This window comes from Phragmites australis, chromosome 11, assembly GCF_958298935.1.
Source record: "Phragmites australis chromosome 11, lpPhrAust1.1, whole genome shotgun sequence".
NCBI classification, from domain to species: domain Eukaryota; kingdom Viridiplantae; phylum Streptophyta; class Magnoliopsida; order Poales; family Poaceae; genus Phragmites; species Phragmites australis.
Genome location: NC_084931.1, coordinates 21,760,390 through 21,787,311, shown reverse-complemented (window position 1 = coordinate 21,787,311; position 26,922 = coordinate 21,760,390). Strand labels below are relative to the sequence as shown.

General features: G+C 44.9%; 1 protein-coding gene across 2 annotated transcripts; it reads right to left on the bottom strand.

Annotated features, from left to right (window-relative positions):
* Positions 1–2,400: 2,400 nt before the first annotated feature.
* LOC133884836 (RNA polymerase II C-terminal domain phosphatase-like 4) lies at positions 2,401–15,759 on the bottom strand. Of its 2 annotated transcripts, none has more exons than XM_062324404.1 (8): positions 15,416–15,759; positions 13,047–13,120; positions 12,400–12,530; positions 11,972–12,152; positions 4,344–4,633; positions 3,627–3,815; positions 3,452–3,490; positions 2,401–3,118 (listed from the first exon to the last, which is right to left on the bottom strand). In XM_062324404.1, the coding sequence occupies exons 1-8, from the start codon at positions 15,652–15,654 to the stop codon at positions 2,714–2,716; spliced, it is 1,548 nt and encodes a 515-aa protein (XP_062180388.1). In that variant the 5' UTR covers positions 15,655–15,759; the 3' UTR covers positions 2,401–2,713. The 2 variants fall into 2 exon arrangements, with proteins under 2 accessions (XP_062180388.1, XP_062180389.1); XM_062324405.1 differs by having other exon boundaries at positions 12,400–12,527.
* Between the last annotated feature and the right edge of the window lie 11,163 nt (positions 15,760–26,922).

Sequence of the window (26,922 nt, the reverse complement as noted above, 5' to 3'; positions counted from 1 at the left end):
CTGGTCGCTTCTGCTTATATGTACAAACGTGGGTGGTCTGAGAAGAGTCTAGGAGAACCTGGGGAGAAGCACTCCGTTTGGGAGGAGAAGCTGCTTGTTTTTTTTACTAAAAACTGTAGAGAGGCTGTACCAAACGGGGCCTAAAAAGCTACGGCTATATCATTGGGGTCTCACATTGCGTGCGGAAAGTGCCAAGGAAGACAACACAGAGGATCACCAGTTGCCACGGCGCCGTACGTCTCGCTGTAGCTTGGGTGATCGCGTACGTGCATGGTCGCACTCGCACCTACCTACACGACGTGGTCCGTCCATCTTTTTGTACGCTACTCGGTGACACACTCCGCTAACGCACGTAGGAGGATTTGCGAGCGCCGTTCAGCAGAAGCCCTTTTGTTCCCCTTGCATTGATTAGTGCCATTAGCCCATTACCGCAGGCAACGGCCTGACACCGAAATTTTACAGACAAATTGACACCGGAATCTTGTAGGAATTCTTGAGATCGATCTTTATCCTACAGATACTCCTTTGTGTTCTGGGAGCAGAATATCTCAATAAGTGTATTTGTATCTGTGTACAGTTGCTTGCTCCATGACTCCAGCAGAGGCTCGATCTAGTGTAAAAAAAAAAGAAAAGAAAATAAAAGAAAAGTGGAAACTAGTTCCAATCCCTCAACATCGACGTTATTACCCTGCCCCGGGTCATCCGGCATATACAGCCATGCCACCCTCAGTGCGCAACGTGCATGGTCGAAGGATCCGAAGCAACACCGGCCACATACGACCGTACGCACCACATAATTTTTTTCTTCGTATTACTCAAGTGTCCTACACACAACCCCCGTCCATGATCCAATCTCATCACACTACATAAGATCACGACCAACGGTTTTCTTTCGAGGATAAAATTCTCGTCGTGAAGAGATTTTTGTTCCCTTCAGTATTTCAACGGTTTTTCTTTACGATTTCTGTTACGAAGAGATTCTCAAGATAATTTTTTTAGAACGGAATTCTCTCTCCTTTCATTTCACAATTCCTCTCAAAAATAAACTATTAGAGATGAGAGAAAATAAAAAGAATAAAGATGAGAAAGAAAATAAAAAAAACAAAATAAAAAATATAGTTAAAGATGATCTGACAACCAAGCGGTTACCGTAAACATTAACCAAAATATGCTAGGATCCCCGTCCCTCCGCCCAAACCGACTAGGTTCGCCGCCTGCCCGCCTCGGCGGCGCGCGTACGTCGCTCGCGTCTCTCGCGGCCCGCAAGGCTGCACCCCACGGCGCAGCCGCGTTTTCTGTCCATCAGAACCCGAGCACCCCCCACCAAGATCCGCATGTGCCGGCCGGTCGGGCCGCGCGCCGGGCGGGCACATGCGTGTGTGACTGCAAACTCGATCACGGCGCGCGCGCCGCTCGCTGGACGGCTGGAGGTAGAGAGCCACAAGGCTGGGGTCGGGCCGACGGGACGCAGCACTTGCCGAAGGGTGGCACAGGGACAGGAGACCCATGTGCAAATCAGTGGGTGGCCTTTCCTGTCGAAGAAAGGTCAGTCTGGAGCGGAGGACTCGGACTTGGATCTGGGCTGCGGCTGATGTACACGTCGCATGTGGCTCTGCTTGTTGTGTTCTGCAGACACCGGCGGCGGCGGCGGCCACGTACAACTGCTGTCTATCGATCAAGCATGCTTGCATTGCATCCAGTGTGGACTGTGGAATCGTGAGGTAGCTTGTTGTTGGCCTCACATAAAACGTTCGTTTCGTTGTGTTGCTTGCTGACTTGCTGTGATGTGGCCTGACCTGGCGCATGAGTTGCAGGCGGGACCTCTCTCTATCGATCGCGAAATGTTTCTGTTCACAGGGAAAGTTCACTACCAGGACAATGATGATCGCGAAACTGTCTTTTGGCTTGTCCAAAGAATGTTTTCTGTGTCTTTTAACTGACAGCCATAGTTTCAATCTCTCTAACTATATGCTTAGGACTGGACTTTCCGGAATTTGAACCTGTGGCTTCCATTGGTTACTCTACTACACTCCTCTGGAAAAAAATTGCTTGGGTCCTTGAATAAAAGAAATCAGATTCTATGTACCCAATAATGATGGGACGTCGGGTCTAGAAAGCCTTTGTGATAATGCATGTTTGACGTCACCCATCACACAAAATTCACGGTAAAGCATAGAGATTCTTGCTCCTTTACCGACAAGACAGAGAGCCAAAAACTTATCCTTCATAACTGAAGGACCTACAAACTCAATTGCATAGCATTTCCCATCATATGCTATGGATGATCAATTTCGTCCTAGGCTCTTTAGGAGCCATTGTAACATTCATCTGCACCTTTTGCAGTGCACAATAATTCAGTCGCACCATTTTCAACCTCAAAATTACGGAGTACCATTTGCGTAAAGAAAAGGCACTGTAGTTTGATCCAATGCCAGCACCCAGCTACAATACGTTTACATGCATAACCGCACAGCTTAACGTAAATGAGTTCTGCCATAACCATATCCAATCACTTTTAACTCCCGAAATGTTCGTCACCTTAATTTAGATGGCTGTTGGCCAATGAGCATTAAAACAGATGCAAAATTTCACATGGACCAGATCTAACATCAGAACCTGCAAGAAACGATACCCAAAAGCTAACTTTCCATCCCCCATCCTAAGATAAATAGTTGCAGCTACACGTCAGTCAAGCCTTTCGAGCCCTACATAGTTATGAGTCAGTTTGATCTGTAGCAGTGGCAACAGCGTTTTCATCAGCCTCGCCCTTTTCCTTCTGGACAGCTACATCATTTTCTTTATCCGTACTCTTTTCCTTGGGGGCAGCTACAGGAAAATCTTCCTCCGGTTGCCGGTGCCATCGGAAATTCGCGGCTTCAATCCAGCGGGGGTGGACCAAAAACTTCTCGTTACATTTAGCCCAGTGGGCCTTATCAGTCCTCGACCCCAAGGCGACAACGTGGGTGATGGTGGAATCCACGTCTGCGCAGCAAACAGCACCCAACTGCTCGGCCATTTTCCAGATCATCTGATCGTGTGGGCGAGTAGTGTTTGGGAACACCCGACTGAAGACTAACTTGCAGCCTTGCAGTACTTCCTTCCGTACCGTCTTAATCACCTAAATATGAGACATGCAAACACAATAAACAGAAAGTGACAAACGAAATCTATGAACCATGATACTGTAGAAGATCTGTTTAGCAACCTATTGCTCAGTCATTTTAAATCATCAAACTGAATTTGCTGGTAGGTACTTCCTCTTAACCATTTTCATCACCTCCGAACCATATCCATCAAGTAGATTTACTAGTGACAATGACTAGGGATGTCCACATTCCACTGAATGGTGATAACAATTAAAACGAGGTTAAATACTATGTTATTTTGTAAATGCCATAAATAATTCTTGGAGTGCAGAGCACGCAAGGTAACTGTTTGTTTAGTAGCCTACCTGTCTCACATCCCGTGAAGAAAGATCAGTTTCAACAGCCTACAGAAGAGAATTACAATGCCAAATGGTTAGAAGTGAAAAACTTATGGCTAACAAGATTCAGGTGTAGCGAAGAGACAGTAAAAAGAAACAGAAAGATAAAAATGTGATAAAACCATGAACTTAAGCAACCAACCGAGTCAAAGAAAATAGTGTGTATGCGCTTCAAGACATCTAAAATGGTAGCCAAAGCACCATCACTCTCCCTTTCATCTTGGATCGACTCTGACAAGGATCTAACACCAAAACCAAATTGGCGGCAGCTTGAAGCAAAGTAATGATATCTCTCCATTAGAATCAGATTTTCTTTATGCTTCTGCCAGACCTGAAACAAGATTTCATTTTCAGGCAGGCCAAAGTATGCTCATACATATGAATGATGAATTACAGTAAAAACAGAAATTATCACTATAACCCAGGAACAACAGGAAGGAACAAGCTCCTAGACATTGAAGCAATATCATTACAACAAAGCATTTTTTGTCCCAAGCAAGTTGGGGTAGGCTAGAGATGAAACCCAACAAGAGCCCCAAACAAAGAGGATATCAAAAGGTAAAATGATCACTGAAGTGGCATCATTACGTAAAATAAATGAGGATGAATATTTTTACTGTTCAGTCTGTATGTTGGATGGAAATAGGAAATGTAGAATAGGAACTGCCAAAGTAAACTTACAGTGACCAACATATACTACGATGGGACATTAAGACCTAGCTTGAACAATGAACTCATGGCAAATAACGTGATCTTTTCTTTTATAAATAAAATTGTTTCCAGTTAAGCTATTGAATCCCTATTGGATAGAGCACACACATAATTGTATCAATCACATTCACCGAACAGTAACACTTACATACTCAGTATCATCAAGAATCACTGCAACACTTTCAGCTCCAAGAACCACATCAAGACCTTTCTGGTGTCGCTGAGTGCAATCCGAGTTTGAAATCACTTTTGAAGAAAAATAGACGTTCCCAGGGTCAAGAAGTTTCGCGATTTCAATTGCATAAGCTTTCTCACCCATGGTATATATATACATCTCAAACATATTGCTTGCTTCTTTTAGAAATTTTTGGACAAAGGGTCTCAACTTTGTGAGCATCTGCATTGAGCCTAATGTGAAGATGCTTCTGTTGGGATCATCTGCATTTAGGATATGAGCGGTTCACTAGATGTGCCATATGTTCACGGATAAGCAACAACAGTTTCAGCAAAAATCAAAGTACATAAAACAAAGATAATAGTGAAGAAAATAACCATTTACCATAAAAATCTACCATGCATTAGAACTTAGTATTACAAATCATTACTTTCGTCATATGAAAGCTGATGATCGTTATTGCTCTGCTAAGTGGGGTCAAAGTTAGCACAGACTTGAAGTATTGGTAATACCAACTAATGCTAACTGCACTGATCCGTAGAAATTTTTTGTCTAATAGCAAATTATAGAGGTACCATGAACTTAAGTCCTGGATAATGTCAATCTCTAACTGAGACCACATTATGCAGAAAACAGGCAGAAAAGCAGATGGAATTGCCATGATTATGTACGTTAATTTCTAGTTTTCATCGTGACAAGCTAGCTGATTACATAAATGTTGGCTCTACTCTTTTTCTCCAGAAATTGTAGTCACTCCAGTCCAAAATTCAAACGTACATGTCACTAAACTTTGCATTGTCTGCAAGAACCAAGAAGGAACATTGACCACTAATTTCGAACATATTTAGTAAACGTTGCAAATTGCAAAACCACATTGTAGTGTTAGCGTTGTATAGATTTACTCATGTAAATGTCTTTGTTGTAGGAGAATCCATTTGATAGGATGGACCTTTCCACTCCCGCTCCGTTCCCTGCCCTCCCGGTGCCCTTTCCACTTCCTTTCCACTCCCTTGCCTTCCCGACGCCTCTCCCCTTCCTAGCCCCACGCTGACAGCTGCTCCAGCCCCGGCGGCCACTGCCCAGTCCGTACTCCCCCTGGAGCCGATTCCTCTCCCTTCTCAGGCGCCAGTTCCTTCGTCTTTGTTGTCACCGTTGGTCCAGCCTTTCATCCCGACGAGCAGGTCCAAGGTTCTACGATGGCAAGATTCGAGCCCTTCTTCTCCCAGGTCCTGCAGCCCGTGTATGCATGTTCCTGGCTCGCCCGCTTATCGCGATGTTGTGATTTCTTCAGCTTCATTGGCTGTGGCACCGACTGTCCTAGTCGTTGTGCCTCCCACGGGTCTGCCTGGCGTCTTCATCGACTCGTGCCATTGTCGCCTATGTTGGACTTCTCAGCCACCTGTGTCTCGCCCTGCCGTGCGCTCTGAAATACACTGGCCTTCCAAGTTGAGGCTCGGTCCAGACGCTGACGGTTGGCAGGTGGCAAAGGGTCGAAGGGCCCGGAGGAGGTGTCTTCAACTGCCACATCGGCCATCATGCCGGCCGCGTGGTTCACTTCCTGCTGACCTCAGGGGAAAGTGCTTCAACTGTTTTTCGACGTCTCATTGCGCTATCCAGTGTCAGAGGGACCCCTGTGCTTCTATTCCCTCGCGGTGGGTCATCGTTCTTACGATTGTCTGTATTGACGCTTTGACTTGGGGTCCGCTTTGGTGCTAGTGTTCCGGGGGGGGGGGGGTCCTCATCGAGAGGTCGTGTCGTGGCGTTCGGTTTGGCATCGTCTATCTCCTTTAGTGTCCCCGGTCTTGGCGCTTATGGTGGCTTCCCCGGGTGATCGTGTTTCTGCTGCTGGTGGGGGTTCTTCGGCGCCATGTTCTTCTAGCGATGGGAGCTCGCGCTGTCGCAGGTGGCACTCCTCCTCAGGTGTTGGAGCTCCGGTCTCGCCTCTCCGCTCTGCTGTTGATGGTCACTGCTCTTGTGATCCTTCTCTGGCGCGCCTCACGTCTACGGTTTCTGCTGCGACGTATGAGGCCCTCTCCTCTAGGAATCTTTGCGTCATGGATCGTTATGGGAGTATAGCGCGTGCTGAGGAGGATCTTCGTCATGCGGTGTTTGTTTCGGTGGTCAACAACAGGCTGGACGTTTCGCCTCAGGAGGTGGTAGTGGAAATTGCGAACAAGTTCAACCTTGATGCTGAATCTCTATCCCTTCATCGTTCAAAGCCAGAAAATTTTCTACTCTTCCTCCCGCATGAGTCGTCGGTTGAGAGGATTCTTAACGGTGGGTAGCCAGTCCGCATGCCGTTCTTCAGGCTGATCATCAAGCGGTGGTGTCAGCAGGCTCATTCATCTGGCATGTCTCTATGTTTCTTGGTCGAATTGGAGCTTCGTGGCACTCCGGCACACGCCTGAGAATTGGCAATGGCAGAGTAGCTCCTTAGCCCCTTTTGTTGGATTCAGTGTCTTCTTCCATCTACGGTGGCTCGTTCAGATTGTTCTTCATTTTGTTTCTCGGCTTGGTGCTCCAGGTCGGAGTCCTTTCCACTGACCATAGACCTAGTCATTGTCGAGCCACATGTACCTATGGTTGAGGATGGTCCGCTGGTGAAGAGGGCCTTAGTCTACCCACATTGACATCTTCGTGAAGGACATCGTCGTATTTGATCCGGACTTGCCAGGTTCTCCTTCGGATGGTGATGGCAGTGGTGGTGATCGGCGTCGGCGTCGTCTTTCCGAGTCGTCGTCGGGCCCCTCGTCGTGCAATGGCTCTCCTGCCACCAACAACTCAGGTGGCGGTGCCATTACTCGTGTCTCTGTGTTGTCCACATGGAGGCAAAGTTACCGGCTTGAGAACCGATGCGTCGTTCAGAGTCCCAGGCCGCCCGGTTGACGATGGGTTATGTCCCATGCATCGCGGCGGCTGCTTTGGAAAGTGATGTCCTCATTGATAACAGCTTGATCAACGCGCCTCCATTGGAGATTGTGTCTCCCTCTGCCGTCGTTGGGGTTCCTTTGCGCGAGAAGTCTGAGGAACATCTTGTTTCTCCCCTTGTCCCCTTGCCGGCGCCCTGCGATCTAGCTTCGTTTTGTGGGATTTGGTAATGGGCTCCCCTCGGTTGGGCCCATTTCTCCCGTTGGGCTCAACCTGGAAGGTGAGCTTCGTCATGATGGGCAATCTCTTGTACCTGTTGCTCCTGGGCTATCTGAGGAGGTTTTGGATCTTGTCTTGGTAGCCTTTGACGCACCAAATCTTGTGACACTGCTTCAGTGTTTCCTGTATCTTCAGTCGAACCTGGCTGCTATTCTAGTTAGTGCTAAGCCGTTGCCGGTCTATTTAAGGCGTCGGTGCCAAGCTGTTCAGCATGGATCCCTAGGGGCTCTCGCTTCCCCTCCCTCGCCATGTACTCCTGCTGAGTTGTGCACGCATCCTTTAATCTCAAGGATTTCCAAACTGGTGGATTGCCTCATGCCTCAGCTTGTCCTCCACAAGAGAAGGCAAAAAGGGATTCCTTTGGGCTCGATGCCTAGGCACAGTAGAGGGGTGGCGGGAGTGGCTCCTTGTTCTTTAGGCCTCGCGGTTATGCATGCCTAAAGGAGAGTAATGAGAAGTCTCGGTCTAATTCCCAACAATGTGCATGTAGACCGGCAGGCTCAGGATGCGTATTGCAAGCTCTTTGACAAGACATTGCCGTTGCTCATCTTTCTGCACTGGTAGCCATTTTTGGCTAGAGAGTTGATGAGGACCAGGTTCGTTCAACCGTCGATCTATTGGATTTGAAATAAGCTTGTTGGTTGTGTCTTGTATTGGTCACTTGTGGTTTGTTTTCAAATGAATCCGTCTATCGTTTTAATTTGGAATGCTTAGGGTCTTAACAAGGCTGTTAGGCGCAATTCCATATGTGATGTAGTGCTCACTTCCAAGGCTGACATTGTGTGCCTTCAAGAAACTAAGGTTGCATCGATGTCTCGCGGTATTTTGCTTGCGACAATCAGTGTCAACTTTGATCAATATGTGACCCTACCAGTTGATGGTTCGAGGGGGGGGGGGGGGGTTATTATGATTGCGTGGAAAGGTGCTATTTGCCAAGCCTTTTGTACTCATGTTGACACTGTCTCTGTGTCGATTCAATTCGCTGAGCAAGATGACCGCAATTGGTGGTTTACTAGGGTTTATGGCCCTCAAGATGAGGCTGTGAAGCTAGCTTTTATGCAAGAGTTGTGAGATGTTCGTGCATTATGTGTCGGTCATTGGCTTGTGGTCGGGGATTTCAATCTAATTTACCAAGCGGCTAACAAGAATAATGCAAACATGAACCATGCCATGATGGGTCGTTTTCATCGTTTGATTGATGATACGGAAATCAAGGAGATCCCTCTTTTGGGCCGCAAGTATACTTGGTCGAATGAATGGGTCCTTCCTACCCTTGTTAGGCTTGATCGTGTTTTTTGTTCAGTGGATTGGGAGATCTTTCCAGATTCTATTCTGCAAAGCTCGGCGTCAGTGGTCTTGGATCATTGCCAGTTGTTGATTGGTCTTAAGGTCAATACATGTGGCAAACAATGTTTTATTTTTGAAAGTTTTTGGCCGAATTTTCAGGGTTTCCTGGAGGAGGTGCAGAGTTGTTGGGATGCTCCTGTTTCAAAAGTTTGCCCTGTGGAGAGGATGTTTATCAAGCTGCAACGTCTCAGCAAGGGGCTTTAGAGTTGGAGCCAAAAGAAAATTGGCAACATTAAGATTCAACTCGCTATGGCTAAGGAGATCATCCATCATCTTGAGATTGCTACGTATTCTTGTCACCTTTGCTCGTCTGCGCTCCTGCATTCTCTACCTTAAGGAAGGGGACGCAAACACTACTTTCTTCCACCAGTAGGCCAGGTTCTAAAAAAGGATAAATTTTATAGCTAAACTTCAAGTGGATGATCAAATTGTCACTAATCGGGAGTAGAAACAATCGGCGGTCTTTGATTTCTATTCCAGTCTATTGGGTGGTGTCGAGCAATGAAGAACAACTCTGAATCTTTCATCTTTCCACTTGCAACAACATGATTTGGGTTCCTTGGATGATCTTTTCACTGAAGAAGTGTGGGCGACAATAAAAGAGTTACGTCAAGATAAGGCTCCCGGTCCGAATGGTTTTACAGGTCGTTTTTATAAAGCTTGTTAGAAGATTATTAAGAGCGATGTGATGATGGCTTTGTTGGCGGTGCAGCAGGGGCATTACTCAAAATTTAAACTTTTGAACACAACTTTTCTCACTCTCTTGCCAAAGAAATCAGATGCTATACAGGTGAAAGATTATCGTCCTATAAGCCTTATTCATAGTTTTGCAAGCTGGTCGCAAAGATTATCTTCCATGGTCTCCTTGAATCAAAGCGCCTTTGTCCGTGGTCGTTGCATTCAGGACAATTTCTTGCTTGTTCAACAAACAACGAGGTGTTTGCATAAGTGGAAGGAGATGCACATTCTTCTCAAACTGGACATATTCAAGGCATTTGATTCTGTTTCTTGGCCTTTTTTGTTGGAGGTGCTTCGGAGTTTGGGTTTCGGCCATCATTGATGCAATCTTTTGTGTTGTTTGATGTCCACTTTCTCCACTCGGGTGTTGCTGAATGAAGAACCGGGTGAGGTTATTCACCGTCACGGCCTTAGGCAAGGAGATCCCCTCTCTTCTATGTTGTTTATTCTGATAATGGGCATGTTGAACTTGCTGATTGGCAGGGCTTGCCTAGAATGTCCCTTGCAGCCGCTTGCAGTACAGGGATTGCATCATCGTGTTTCCCTATACGCTGATGATGTGGTTTTATTTCTTCACCCTACTGTTAATGATCTGGTCTTAGTCAAGCAGTTGTTGGATGCTTCAGGTCTGAAAACAAATATTCTTAAGTGTTCTGTGACTCCTATTTGACGTCAGGATGATGCTAGTCATAAGGGACCAGCTATCATGTGAAGTTAAAAACTTCACGTGCACTTATCTGGGTCTTCCTCTTTCGGTCAGGAAGCCTTCCAAAGCTGAGTTACAACCTTTGATTGACAAGGTGGCAGATCATCAACCAGGTTGGAAGGCTTCTTTGATGAACCGGGCAGGAAGATTGATTATGGTTTGTGTGGTCCTTTCTACAGTGCCCATCTATCACATGATCGCATTGGATCTTCCCCAATGGATTCCCAAAGAAATTGATAAAAGAAGAAGGGGCTTTTTATGGAAGGGATAAGGACAAGCCAATGGCGGTAATTGTTTGGTATCTTGGCAACGAGTGTGTCGGCCGACCCAATTTGGAGGCTTGGGAATTCTTGACTTGGCTACTCTTGGTTGGGCGCTTTGGATTAGAGGGATGTGGCTGCACAAGACCGAGCCTTCTCAGTATGGGTTGGATTGAAGGTGCAGGTGCGAAGGCCTTATTTGATATAGCCACTGAGACGAGTGTTGGAGATGGTGCAACCACGGTGTTTTGGACGGATAAGTGGTTGCAGGGTACGTCTATCTCAGATTTGGCTCCAAATATCTTCTCCATTGTCCCTCGGTGAGTGATTAATCAGAGAACTATGAGTCGGGCACTCATCCATCGCCGGTTGGTGTCGGACATCATCAGCGCTCTCTCAGTCGGCACATTGGAGGAATACCTTCAGCTCTTGGATTTTCTGGAAGAAACCAATTTACAGCAAGGTGTGAGTGATCAACATCTTTGGAAGCTCTCTAGGATGGGTATGTATTCAAGTAAATCGGCATACAACACTTTCTTCATTGGTTCCACTAGTTTCGCACCTTTGGAAACTCGTCTGGAAGTCCTAGGCTCCTCTTTGGTGCAAGTTCTTTCTTTGGCTTGCTAGGCTCAACAGATGTTGGACAGCAGATCGGTTGGCTAGATGAGGGTTGCCTCATCCAGCTTCATGTCCTCTTTGCGATCAAGATGCTGAAACCATCCATCACATCTTGATCACCTGTGCTTGCTAGACAGGTGTGGTTCATCATCCTTCAGAACCTTGGTCTTCGGGCTGTGGCGCCCCAGCCAAATATGGGTGTGTTCTTGGGTTGGTGGTGCGTCACGAACAAGACGGTCGACAAGTAGCAGAGGAAAGGATTTAATTCCCTTGTTAACTCTGGCTTGGAATTATGGAAACACCGTAATGACTGTATATTCAACTATGCAACTCCAAGTGTCAATACAGTGGTGAGAATGGTGGCAAACGAGGGAGCTATCTGGTGTGCTGTCGGAGCTAAGGGCCTCCGGAGTTTGTTAGCTAGTTAGTTTGTGCCTTGTACTTGTTGTTTTGTTGGTCTTTTTTTTTTTTTGCTTTTTTTTTGTTTGTGGTGCGTTGTTTTCTTAAGAATGGACGACGTGTTTTTTTACTTCTTTCTCTTTAATGAAATGACCCGCATCTCTCCTGCATATTCGACACAAAAAAGTCTTTGTCCTGTGGAGTTTTAATACTTTCAAATATATTAGGTGGTCAAAATTGAAAAGAGTTGACCATACATATCATAGTCACATACTTGCATCAATTTTGGACCGGGGGTGGCACCTTATGCTTATGGTCATAAAATGTCTCATTTTGCAAAGAATAGTTACAAGTTCTAGAAACTTAAAATACAATGATAATATTACCTTTTGATGCAGCAGCTTGAATACCCAAGTCATTTTCAGCAGCAGAAATATCATGGAGTTTGGTTGAGTTAATCAGTGTATGATCCAAGTCTAAAATAAGCACTAGTTTTCTTTCCCGCAGCAGATTCTTCAAATCAGTGCCACGTAGTCTGTCGATTTCGGAAGTACCTAGCCTCAATCCCTGCAGTTATAAAATTCTCCTAAATTTGTAAAGTCCTTCGGATATAAGGCGCTATGCGAGGACAACAGGAAATGAAAAATAAATTGGAAAGCCTGAGAATGTATTAGAGATACAATGCTAGCATTAATCCAAGAAGGAGTGTTATATGAGCAAGGTAAGTGCAATAAGGATTTAAGGAAACACCACACCCTTGATGTCTATATTAAAATAGCCCTAAAATTATCTGCTATATCCAGTTCAAGAGTACCTTGTGGATGTAACCAAAAGCAACTCCTGAAACATCTTCTTCATCTTGTGGCTTCCCACATCTAAAGCAAAGTCCACCAAAATATCCAGGATGTGGACATACCCCAACTGGAACATTTTTAGATGAACCTGCTACAATATATATACAATAATTTAACATATCATCTATTACACTAATGGGCAATTGGATATTCAATGCTCAAAAAATGCTGAACTAAAGTGAAGACAACTGCAATGGAAGAAATTAAGTTTCATGAGCTTTTGGGGAATATTTTAACAAGAAAATATAATAGGCCCAGAGACAGCTGAATAATTTGTTGTAAGACAATTTAGAAATGTAAATGGCACAGATAATGGTTGTACTCTACTACTCTGAATCAAAAGATGAAAGGAAAGCCATTGTTCTATGAACGAGGAGAGACAAACTGAACTTTGAAAACAGATAGCTATGCTCATCTTCTCTTTACAACCAAGGGAAAATAGTATTAATCATGACGAGAACTTCAACAGTCAACAGTGCAACATAATGCAGACTACAGATGAAAAATATATTCTGAAACACCACCATTTGAAGCACATGCACAATCATGTCCCTTTGAGCTGCTAAAAGTTATTAACAGATTTGCAAAATGAGACTAACAAGCATACCAGTGGCAATTTTCTCAGGCCTAACTGATGGTCCTTGATCTTGGTGTTGTTCCTCCACTCGACGCCTTTTGACACTGCATTTAGCATGTAGTTGACGGCTGTCAGATTCATAGTACAAATCAACAAAACAACCCATGATGAGTTCTTTCTCAACACGACTCCATCCCATGTTCTTTCCTTCCATTTGCCCCCAATATAAGGATGTTCTTCCCATCATTATCCTTCAACGATAACCTTTTTAGATTTTTTTGGGAACCGGGACAGTTTCCCCTCTACATTAATTGAAACAGAAAGCTTACAGTGTTTAACAGGAAAGTAAATGCTGGAAAGTAAAGATACATGTATCCTTCAATGATAACTAAATACTCTTACTACCTAATGTGAAAGGATACCCCACTTGATACAAGTTGCATTGCATCTAAACCATCTGATGCAGCATTTTTTACAGATGCGTGCTTTTTTATACCATTAAGTACCTCCATGGTCTTGTACCTACCCACTCACAATCCATGATAAAACATTTGCCTCAACATGACAAATACGAAATTTCATGTGAATCAATGATCTAACACATTTTTAAGCGATTGAACACCCTAAGTGCAAAAGGTAGCCACCTAGCCTGCCTACACAGTAGGCACCACCCTCCCACCTAGCAACCAATTTCCACCTGGCTCCAATCAGGCATTAGCTGCCCGCCTAGCGCTTTAGAAAACCAACCTGAATTCAACGATTCCACGTGGGCCTGCTTGGATGAGAAGGGCTGTATTAGGATTTAGATTATTAAACTAAATCCTAATCCAGCAAGCAGGTTTCCTACTTCTTTTTTTTTTTTTTTTTTTTGAGAGAGGGAGCAAGCAGGTTTCCTACTACTCTAGCACATGCCAAAATTACAACTAATAGGCCCCAAAGCAAATGCAAGGAAAGGAGTCACCGAATTGAACTTTAAGGAAAAGATGGAACAGACAGTTGCTAAGAACAATGGAAGGCTTGTTTGACACTGGAATTCACATTGGCTAGGATTCACATTTCCTGTTGGGACTGTCTTCTTTTATTGGCTCCTGAATAGGAGATTAAATAGACCTTTAAGAAGAAAAAAGCCCATGAGAATTCTATTACATATTTCAACAGAGAGGATGACTTTATTTCCACCAAATAGAACAAAATCCACTAAGCATCTGAGTTTTTTGTAAAGGCTGAAGTTTCTCCAATAAATGAAACTAACAAGGTGGTCCACGCTAATAGTGTGGCTAGCCTTGCTGCAATATTTTGTCACGATAACATTTGATTAAATGTATTTTACATGGACTCTTTATTTAGATATTTGATTTTTATAATAATTTGATTTTTTCTAAGACTATATTTGATATGGATCCTTCTTTTTTTTATTCTAAGCCCAATTTCAATTATGTTTATTTTATTTTATTTTATTTGGACTCTTTATTTAGATAGTTTGCTTCCCAAACCGTGTGGAAATCGAACTGCTAATTTTCCATAATTGTTAATTCCGAATTCAGCTATTTATTAATCATATTTGATATGAACTCTTTGGTTTAATCTAGACTGGTAGATGTTCATAGCAATAAGTTGGTCTAGATCTTTTCTTTTTTTCCCGATTAACGTGGTAGTTTCATGACCTTGAGAGTGAACGCGGTGGCTTCTTTTCCCCCTCAAATATTAAGATAATAGATTATGAAGACTTCCGCTAACAACCCCACCACACCCCCAAAAAAAAGCCCAGCTTATGATTATTTGGAGGGTTTCTGGTGGAAGGACTTTAGTTTATGATAAGCCATGACTAATGGTAGCATTTCTTATCCTAGTTTCAGCTTGTCATCCAATAAACTGAAGATGAAATCAGGACAAAGAAACCCTTAACTAATGCATCAAACAAACATACACGGAAGAATGGATGGCTTACTTTACATGCGATTCAAGACAGAGAGCAATGTTATCGAATTTATTGTCTCCATGAATTTCAAATTCAACATTTCACATCATCGAATAATCAACTCATGAGTTAATATGATTAAAGTGGTGTGCTCAATACAGAAGTATGAACTCCAGTAAACCTAGAGGGGGAACAAATCTTTTAGCATCCAATCTGTTCCAATTAGGATCCGCCTAGACCATGATGCAAGTAAAAAGGAGGCAAAACTCCTTGAGCACATGCTTTACCCAAGCAGCCACGGAACCCTGAATAAGCTCAAATTGAGGCAAACCTGCTCATCCCTACTCCTACATCGAAACCTAATATCCAACTCTAAATGCGCGTGAAATACAAGCTTCTGATCGCGTAGCCGAAGCTGCCGAACCCAACGGGCCGTCTGGTGTCGAGTGAGAGGAGGTTGGAGCGGATAGGCGGCACGCACCCGTTCTGTTCGAGGACTTCAGCTTTGACATCCTCCTCGAACTCATCCTCCCCCTCCGAATCCTCCTCTCCGTCCTCATCGTCGGTGGTGGGCGAAGCGGAGGGGTTGCCGGGGGAGGCGGAGTCCGCGGCGGAGGCGAGCTCGAGCTCCGAGTCGAGGAGCGCGGCGAAGTCGTCGCTGCCGCTCGACGACGACGGGGACGGGGACGGGGACGGCGACGGCGACTCGGCGAGGCTCATGGGGGGTGAGGCGCCGAGGGCAGAAGGGCAGATCGTTGGGTGGGGGAAAGAGCGAGGAGGCCGAAGAGGCGAATAGACAGGAAACGAGAGAAGAGGGCTTGGGCTTCAGATCCCAACCAGAGAAGGAAGGCGAGGCGACAAGGAGAAAGTAAAGATTTTTTATTTTTATTTTTTAAAATCTAAAAATTAAAATATATGCATCTATTTTGAAATTTAGCAAATCTATACTTGCAATTTTCGGATTTTAAAAACATTAAAATAAAAAATTAGGGAAAGTAAATATGAAGTTTGTGGCAGTGTTGGGCTTTCTGTCCTTTACCTACCCAGCGAAGTTGGGCTTTTCTAAGTACATGTTTGTGTTTTTATTGTGATTGTGGATTATAGCTTTTAAAAGCTATAATAAAAAACAAAAAATTTCACGATTCACAATCACAATTAAGATTATGGCAAAATTCATCATCAAGAGAAAATATGATTTTTTGGATTGTGAGAGCTAGAGATATGAGAGTGAGCATATAATTATAACAAAATTACTCACAAATACCATTGATTATACCCCACACCCTCACCTCACTCCCGAACCCCCACGCCCCCTCTATCCGACTCGCTCTGGGTCAATTCCCGTCGTAGGCGTGTGCGCTATCTAGGGTCCGTTGCCACCAGCCATCCTTCCCATCGCCGTCCAGCCGTCCAGGCCGACAAGCATCGCCACTGGCACGTTTTTCCCCTATCGTCCCCGCGCGTTTCGTGAAGCCTTGTCCGCCTAGAAGCCGTCGCCACTGGCAATCCATCCCACACAGTAGGCTCTCTACTAGCAAGCCTTCCCCACCGGTAGGCCATCGCCTCTACCAATTCATTCCCGTCGCCAGCAAAACATCCTCGCACCGTCCAGGCTCTGCATCGACTGTCCTTCAAGCCTCCTAGCCCTTGTTTACTTGAAATTTGTGTGGAGACAGCTAGTGATATGGTCTGGGAGATAGTTCATGGTGCAGTGAGCAGGCTCCTTTGGTGTCGATTGTGTGTCTATACTCTGGGTCTGAGGAGACAGGAAGCATGTCAGATCGATCCTTGTGTTCTCAGATAGTGCTACGAGAGTCCGAGTATGATTGCAGTAACCTCAATCCCTTTGATACAACATCTGGCTAACCTATATGTGACTATGAACACCGCAAATCTTTATAAGCTGCATGCTGACAGTTATAGAGGCAAGATCTTGCATGCAAGCTTAACTGGTATTTTTCATCTTTGTAGCTTAGATGGCCCAGATCCTCCGTGTTGGAATAGTGCACATCGATGTGTTATGATTTGAACTGTTATGATCTTTTGACAACACATGTTATGCATTGGACATTCACATAGGCAAATGATGTTCATTGGTTCTGAAAATATGCTTTCCATGGTTCAATTGTTCAGCATTACAATTTTGGTTTACTGAAATTTCAAGTTCTAAGTTTGGTGACGAGAACGCATCTACATTTATTTGCATTAAAAAGAGTTCCATTACTGAAACAGTTACACATCAGTTGATGAAAATCCCAGATGCTACTCTTCATTTGTTGAATTCTGCTCTAGTGAATATCTGTACACCCTGTGCTAGGATCAAAATGTAATTTTGCAATTATACAATTTTGCTTGCCAATTAGCAACTTAAATGAATTGTCTGTCATAAAACAACAAATATTGGAAGATGGAATTTTAAGACTTGATTTTGTCCGTGCTATCAGAAAAGTAAACCCAGTTTAAATCTATCAATTGTATATTTCCATTTGACTTATGATTGTGACAAGAATCTGGGATAATTCAAAAAACTGGCAAGACTTGGGTTTTGACAGAATTGCATTTGACTAGAATTGATATTGATTTGTTTTTTCAAAAATCTATTTGTTCTGCCTTCTGACTTGATTTTTTTACTTTCAGTTATATGCTGTAAAAGCTAGTGAAATCGCTACCTTGGTAACATGTTACTTATGAAGATATGCTCCATATGCTTTCTTTCTTCTGTTTGATGTTTCTCTGTAACATGTCTAAAATTATGTTTCAACCATTTTCAAAGTGAGAAGTTTCATTAGGCTAGCTATACAATATATGAAACTAATTTCACTTAAAAAGTACATGTTTTCAAAGTGACGTACCCAATGCAACGTGTTCCCATGATGAAAGATGATCCATTTGGCAGTATCTTATAGTTAAATTTGACAAGAGGTCCTTAAATGTTCATGATATAGTTTGACTTTGAACTTTCCTTTCCATCTGCCAGCATGAATACAATTTACCTGTCCATACCATGAGGTACAAGTAGGAATATGACAACATAGTACAAAGACATCTCAATCATCGCATATAAAGAAGGGCACCTTTGTGAGTTTGTTTTATTTACATTTGAAGTTTGTAGTTGCTTGGTTTTCAGTAGTGAGGTTATTCTTCTCCGCCTCCTTCGGCTAATACACATGGTAGCTGGTGTTGGAACATGAAAACCAAATAGAAGCATGCTTATTTACATAGCATACTAGTGTTATGATTTTTATTTTTTACTAGTTGCATAATTATTTTTGGAAAAAATAGATAGAGGAAACAGTTTCTATGAAATACAAGATGCTCATTGAATGTGCTGGGAAATTTATTCCAGATAAAGCAAATTGGGGCACCTTTTACAGTAGGGTGTTTTGTGATATTTATGTGGAGAAAATAGATGTTGGGAATAGGCCTCTTGAAAATCTGAATATCAGATGATATAAGAATTTGTATGATAAGTTCTTTTCTAGAACAAGAAAGAGACATACAAGCTGCAATTTAAAAATCGATGGGATGGACTGAGAGGTTTATACAGCTTTTAGTTAACCATTAATAAAGCAACGTGACTTGGATGGGATAATTCTAAAGGAACGGTGGTAGCAAGTGACAGTTGGTGGAAAGAGCACACCAGAGTAAACACTTTTTCATATCCTTTGTTAAATTTCTTTGTATTGTAGCTAAGTTTGAAATGCATAATACTCTATGGTTTTCAGGGACATGCAAAATGGAAAAAACTTCGGAATGGACCACCTAAAAATCTTACAGAACTTGAAAGGATGTTTGAGAATAGTCATATTGATGGTTTTTCTTCATGTGTTTCGGGTGAAGGAGTGGGAGAAGATACTAGTAAAGAGGCCAACAAAGAACAATTAGATGATGATGAAGGCCATGGTGAAAGCAACATCAATAGGAAAGGTGCCAATGAATTATTGCATGCATGGCTCTTCACAACTTCATTCGAGAAAGCTCTTTAATAGATGAAGACTTTGAGAGATGTGATCAAAACGTAAACTATATCTGTCACGTCCCAAATTTCATAATCGCATGATTAAGCTTAATCATGTATCATTAGCATCATAATTAATTTTGAGGTAAATTATTTTGGTGCACAAGATCACTTAGTTTGAAATCAATCGGATGAGAGAAAGAAATTTGGGAGAGAAAAGAATTGAATTCGCAGTCAAACGGACTTCTCTCTTTTGTATGTGGGCCCACCGGCCGGCCCCACCATCTCTCCCTCCACTTGGGCAGCAGCCCCACCTGCTCCCTCACTCCCCCACGTGCTCCCCTCTCCTCTCCCAACCAGCTAAAGCAAGGGAGTAGCCCCCTCTCACCCCCTCTCTCTCAAACTCTCTCTTCCTCCCTCAAATCCGAGCTCAAGAAGAGGAATTAAGGTATGCATGTGGTACTCACGCGATCACAAGCTCATGAGCTATCCATCCCTCCAATTCATTTTCGTTTTCCCGAAGGATTTGAGCCGGATTTGGTGTCTTTTGGTGTTTAGGGTGGAAATGTGAAGAACACCAGATTTCTTCGCCTCCCGAGCTTTTCCCTCCGTTTTCTCCTTCAATCGACGGTCCACAACCTTGGTAAAGGCCTTTGGGTGAGTCCCCTAAACTCCCATGACAAGAATCCACCTTTTGGATGGTTGGATTTCGAATTTTGAGCTACGGGTTTGAAGTTCATGAGTTCTTGATGAATTAGAAGCAATAGTCGAGTTTTGGTCGATTTCGGCGTATGCATATTGTCCTATGCGGTAGAGGAAGTCAATGTGATGCTCTAGATCCAAGTCCCCACTCCAAATGTTGCCGGAATCATCGCCGGTGAGCTCCCAAAGTGCCTCCGACGACTCTCAGCGGTCTGACCGCCACCCCAAGGTCGGTCAGACCGTCAGGGACCAAAACTCTCTGCATGGGGGCGGTCTGACCGCATTCCAGCAGTCTGACCGCGACTCTTGGCGGTCTGACCGCTGTTGTAACATCCTGAGTTTAAGCCTGCCAATTAGTGCAAATCTCACTCCAAATTGAAACTTTTTAGGGTAAATTAGGCTGATTAAGGTTAAGAAAATAGGAGTGTGGATGTATATATACAAGTATATGTATACTTTCGTAATTGTGAGTTATGCTAAGTTGCAGCAGTATTCGAAGTGCACTAGGATCAAATTCAAAATATACTTTTAGATTCTATTCAGCGCAAATCCAAAAATTTAGTTGGATCCTTTGGTTCAAATCGTCTTGAAAATCTCGAGATCCAAGTTCAAATATTCAAAATAGAGTTGTTGAATCCAAAGTCAAAACCAAATTCAAATTCTCCAAATTTGAATTATTCCAAAACCTTTTCTTTCTCTCCTTCTTTTTCCTCCTTCCATTTTTCTTTTTCTCCCTGGGCCGGCTTTCCCCTTCCCTCTCCCTTCTTGGCCCAGCTGGCCAGCTCGGCCTCCTCTCTCCCACGCGCTGCACCCGGCCCAGCTCGCTGCGTCGTATCGGCCCACTCACGCGCGCGCACTCATACGCCCTCAACGGTCCGCTGAGCCACGCGTTGCTGATCCGCCCGCACGCGTCCGCGCGCCTCTCCTTCCTTCTCCCCTCCAGCGCGATGACGACATCCTCGGTCGCCGTCTCTCCGGGAAATATCTCGCGCACGCCCGACCACTCTCCGCAGTCCCCGCTCACCCTCCGCTCTCTCTCTCTCTCTCTCTCTCTCTCTCTCTCTCTCTCTCTCTCCCTGCTACCCATGCCTCTGCGCCGTGATTTCCGCGGCCCACGCGCTGGCCGGCGCAGAGTGCCCATGCTCCGGGGAAAATGGTGGGCGCCGGCCGCCACCTCGCCACCGACGTCCCTGTGATGCCAACACGTGAACCGCCTCCCTGTGCCTTCCCTCCCGTCTATAAGTAGAGCAGCCTGTGCTTCTCTCTACCTCCTTTTCTCCACTTCGCCGCGCCACCGTACCACCACCACCGCCATTTCCGCCGCTGCAACCTCGCCGTCACCCCTTCACCGTCCACGTGCCGTCAAGGAGTTTCAGGACACTACCGCCGTCTCTGTGCCGCTGCTTGTTCACCGGAAGCTCGACTGGAGCTCGTCCGTGCCAATAGCCGAGCTGCGCTGCCGCCATCTCTCCGACGAATCGCCGACCGCCACCCCGCCCGTCGTCATTCCTGCGCTCGGTGAGCACCCCAAGCCCTAGCACCCCCCTCCTAGATAGCGTGTAGGTGTCCTCGCGCTCTCCCTTAGCTTTTCACCGTGCGCCGCCGTGTTTTGGTTTCCTCCGCCGCAGTTGCGCTCGCCGCCGGCATGATTCTGCCCTGTGCTGTGATCCGGCCATCGTGCCATATGCTCTAGAGGCGTTAGGCCTCTTTTCCTTGCAGGATTGGCCCCTCTCCGTGCGGGGGAGGTGCTGTCCAGTTGCGCCACGCCGCCATCTCCTCTCCGGCGGTGATCTGGCATCGTTCTCTCCGCCGGTCGCCGTCGAGATGATCCTTGCCGAGTCCGCCATGTCGCTTAGAAGCCCGGCGTTAACTCATAGTCGTGAAACTCCGGCGAAAACTCGATCCCGGCGAGCTTTCCAGTGCTGCGCCGCCGTGATTCCTCGCCGCCGGCTTGTTTCCCCTCCGCTCCGCCGCTCGGGCGCGTTCGCGCGCTGGCGCGTTCGCGCAAGCCAACTGGGCCATGTCTCGGCCTGGCCAGCCGGCCTGGCTCGGCCCAGTGGCTGGCTAACCGGCCTGGCCAGCAGGCCGTGCATCGTGGGCCGGCCCAGCTCCTCTGGCCCGTTAGCTAGCCAGCCCAGACCCGAATGGGCCAGTATTGTGTAGTTATTACTGTGCAGTCCAAGCCCGGCCCAGGCCCATCTAGGCCCAAATTCGGCCCAATCTGAGCCCATTAGGCCCACTGGGTACTATTCATGTGGGTCGCACCTATGAATAGTGTCATTTCATAATTTTCCGATTTAATTTTATATTAAATCTTCCGGGAGCCGTAACTACTCCGTTCTTGCTCCGATTTCGGCGATTCTTTCGCCAAAGTTCATCTAAAATCAAGATCTAGTTATCTGTTGCATTATGATGTTTGTTAAGGCTCATTGATTTTCCATTTGGTGTGATTGGTTCCTCCCTAGTATAGCTCGTTAATGGTCGTAGTCGCAATTGCAGATCTGCCAGAATTCTGTGAGTGCTGCGCGGGAAGCATCAGAAGCGAAGAAGATCCTGATTACAACCAAGATTTTGAAGAAAACTCCGGAGAAGGCAAGTCCTATTTCCTTGATCATATTGAACCTACGTTTTCGAATAATATATATGATCAACTAAAATTGGACTTATTATCGCATGTGCTATATATTGCATTTTCTTTCAAACTACTTGTAGTAGTTAACCCTATCAACACTGCCATGCCATACATGTCATCATCCAGAATACATATCACCCTAGGAATACCTGTTGTTATATATATTAACAGTAGACGACACCTTGATATCTAGCATGCTTAGGATTGAATACATCTCCTTGGAGATGTCGCTTTTAAAATACGTCTCCTCGGAGATATTGCTTTTAAAACACTTCTCTTCGGAGATCAATTTGCTGTTATCAATGATAACTCATATACCATGATTCCTTGATGGTTGTGAATTTTGTGATTGTGGTGAAATCCTTGATGTCGTGTGGGACATGGAAGGTGATGTGTAAAAATGGGTGAAAACTGTTTTGGCGCGGGCAGGTAGAGTAGTCCTCCGGGGAGGATGCTCTTGGGGGCTTGAGTTACATGATGGTATTCATTGCCCGTGAAGATGCCTAGCCCGGCCGCTTAAGGACCGAGTCTTGCGCCGTCATGCTTAGACACCCCGTGCAACCATGCGTCCTGTATGGGCAGGACTTGATTTTCCTTCACTGGACTGAGTTGGGCATCATACCAGGAGGCTGAGAGCAACGAGCAGCCAGGGGTCTATCTGTCCCGCTGTTTGGAGGTTCAGGGACCGGCTTAGGCTTAAAAATGGAGGCTGACCTTCGGAACATGCAGCTCTGGAACTTGGCGTGTCTCGTGGAAAAGCCCGGCAGGAAAGGTGTTTGGAGAGTCTCGGTATGATTCGCTCCTCCGCTTGCAACGGTTGGAGGCTGAGCATATCGTATGGGTAAAGCTGTACAACCTCTGCAGAGTGTAAACCTATTCGAATAGCCGTGTCCACGGTCATGGACATGCAAAGCATTGACCTCACTTGAATAGACTCCTGGTGCGTGTGTCTTGATGAGTGAGTGTGTGGACTAGATGTCCGTGTGATGTGGTTCCTGGCTCGATCCGCCAGAAGCTGTGTGGTACTAGAGGTACACCAGATATGATAAAAGGGACTGCGGAGTGAGGTATAGCCCCTCCCAGGACTAAAAACCCCCAGATACAACTTGTTACCCTGGTTTTGGTTTTAAAACTATTTCGAAAGCTTTGTTACATTTATTTCAAATGGTTAACAGTGGAGAATATAACTAGATACCTGCATAAAACCTGCCTTACGCTTAACACTATAAAGCCTTATCCTTCAAATATCCATTATGCATCTATCAACCCCTTTGAAGTAGTATAGGACTTGTTGAGTACCTTTCGTACTCACTCTTGCTGTCATTCAGATGAAGAAGCCGATGCCGACTTCGCCGGAGGAGAAGCCAGAAATGAAGAATAGTATCTAAAGTCGCGTTCGCACCCTCGTTGCTTGTGGCTTGGGCTTTTGTTCCGCTGTGTGCTTTGATGGCCGCTAGGCCAGATTTGTAATATACAGTATGGGTTGTAACCTTTTGTACTCTAAACCATATTATTTATGCACAAAGTTTGACTGTGATATTATGACTGTTATACTGTGCGTATCAGCTACTTGATCCAGGGACTGATACAGGAGGCACAGGGGATCCCGGGTCCGGGGACCTGACAGCTGTATACCCAGACAGCACAGTTACTGCTTGCTGAAACTTGTAAAATTCATAATAAATTCTCTGTAGCTCCAAAAATTATGAAATAAATTTTGTTGGTTTCATAATAACCTACTCTACCTATTAAAAATATTCCCAGCCATAAAATAATGAATTAAATTTCTGATATTAATTAATTAGGTTAAGGCTTCATTAAATCACCGTTAATTCATCATAAGTCCAAAATTGATGAATCCAATTTTGCTAGTTTCCTTATGACTTTTTCTATATAGGAAAAATATTTTCATCTATTATATGCATATTGTGGCATATATTTGCACTTTATTCATACTCATTGCATTGCACGCGTTGATCCTTTTTAGAGAACGTCGATCCCGGAGGCCGAAGGCGATCCCGTCGCGCCGTATCTTTCTGATTCAGGGCAGCAAGGAAATCATCTATCATATTACACCGTGTTAACTTGAAAGTCTAAAGTGTTATCTATGCTTATGTATGTATGCATGTGTCGGGTACCTTTGGGTAGAACCTATGCCGTTGCATTCTTCTATCTTGGTCACGAGTTCATGTATGTTCCTTGAAGCCTAGAGGTGATGTCGATGTTTAAAGGTCTTCGCTATGCTTAGCAATGCTTAGGTATTTCGGTAGAAGTCGAACGACGGCGTTCTCCGTTGTTCGCGAGAATAGGATCTACTACTGTTTACAATTACATGTTGTTGGTGATGGTATGGTTGGTGAGTGGTGAGTATGAGGTGAGGTGTGAGTGGTGCTAGGAGGGTGTTTAGCCTGCCCGGATGTGAAGTTCCCCTGGGTAGGACGGTAGAGGAAAACCGGGCACCATAGACTGTTTGCACCGATTAAGCACCGATCGTCGGTGTAGTCGGCTTTAGCACCTACCTTACTCACCACACGCTGATATAATGGTAGGCAAGCCGAATACCTTCGCAGCTGTGGCTTTGTGGGCGTGAACAACGATGGTGTGAGAGGACGGGCTTGTAAGCGGTACTAGTTTGCTCAAGGAGTACGCGTTGCATGCCCCACATGGTTGGGGCTGGTTGGGAAAGGTTGTCACGAGTACCCCCTGTGTGCACTTTGGCCGGTGGCACAAGCCAAATGGTCCTCGTGTCGTGTGGGTTCAGGAGTATCCCCTGCAAGGTGTAAAACAGTTCGAACTGCCGCGCTCTTGGTTATGAGCATGTCTATCGCTTATCTGCACCGGTCGTAGAGTCTCGGTTGTGGGCGATGGTTCGGCTACGTGTTTGTGGATCGGTTATGTTGGAGTGATAGTGGTGTTGGTTCGGATATGATATGGTTTGGGGTGGTTATGGTTCGGGTATGTGGATGTGGTTCGGATACAGTGTGGTGGTTTGGGCATGGTGATCGAGTTGGCACCGGTTATACTTTGATACACTTGTTGGTTATGTTTATATATGTTCAGTTGGTGGTGCGGGATTTTTTGATATATGTTGGTTAAGCTAGTTGCTCACACCTACGTCTAGGCTGCTTACCGCTTAATTAAACTTAACCATGTTAATTCTTGCTACCAGCTTAATGTCTATGATCCTTGGAGTCGGGAATATATATACCCATACTGTGTAAGACTTGCGAGTACCTTCGTACTCAGGGTGCTGCCCTTAAGTTGTTGTAGGTTCACAGGTTGGCGAGGAAGAGACGCTGTTTGGCTACTTTGTGCCTGCCGATCAGGGTGGCAAGCAGGAGTAGCACATTCTACTCTGAACTTGGTGCTCTTGGTATGGAGCCTAAGGGCATGTGGCTCCATATCCTTTTATTGTATAGTTTATTTTCTTCCGCTGCGTAGATGTTTTGTTGGTTAGGAGTTGAGGGGTTTTGTCCCCTCCTAGCTCGCTTTTGTTGTAAACTGTTAAAATCAGTTGCATGCTTAATACTTGTAATATAAATGTTTATTACTCACTCTTTATTAAGCTATGTTGTGATGTACATATTGGAAGGCATGTGTTCCGATCCTTGGGCACGAAACATGTGCCGAGACTGCCGGAGTGGTATTTTGATTAATCGTCATGGGTTGTGATTATGTTAATGATCCGCCTGATGATTAGTTCAAATACTGTTTGGACGGGTCCTCACAATATCACAAGTGAGAGTCAATTATCTTCATCTCAAAGAGGTGGTGGTAATGGATTAGGAGTCATGAATATCTTTCATGATAATCTTGCTAACACTCTCTTTTCTACAAGAGAGTAGATTGTTAATATTCTTGATGTCCATTAGAGGATATGTTCTAAGGACAAAAGTACAATCATATCAATCGTGTTATCTTCATTTGGTGTGTGATTACCTTCCTTTTTTCCCTCGGTTATTGCAAGCCTCAACACTCATGCCAATTCCATTATTTCTCGATTGATTCTCCCCTGTTTCTTATCAAAAAAAGCTCTTATCCGACTAAAAGAAGCCAATCAACTATGACACGCCACTGTAACAGTCCCAAGAATGAGTAATTTATAGCCTGATCCCATTAGCTCATCTTGATATACACCAGGAGTGGAGCCACATTGAAGCTCTGGTGTCCTGTGACACCAATGGCTTTCTACCTGGCCCAAGTACTCCCCTCATATGAGTTGATGACACTAGCCATGCCTGCCAAGTGACCCCAATGCTCCTGTGAAAGTAGCCTTTATTGGCCCATTACTTGCTCAGCCCGTGTTGTGCTTCAAATATACATGAATCTCCATCAATTGGCCCATGTAGATAGCAGGTTTCCAGCCCAAAACTCATAGCTCGTTGCCTCTCTCCTCTAGCTTTTCTTTTCTGTATGACCTGCCTATGAAGAGACGCAACACGATGGCAATGAGAAAAATGATGTGTGACATCAGCGATTAGGTGAGGCTCTATTTTCCCTAACCATAAATCCCCAATTCCCCATCCAATCTGATGACTTGATTTTGACCTCGTGTAGCCACTGAGCAGGCACCTGATTTGTTGGGGCTTAAGTTGAGGCTTCTGGTTTCTGGAGATTTTGAGCCTTTGAGGGCTGTTCTTCATTGGCGTGTAGCAGGCTCGACCACTAGGGCTTCTAAGTTCTAATCTTCTTCCAC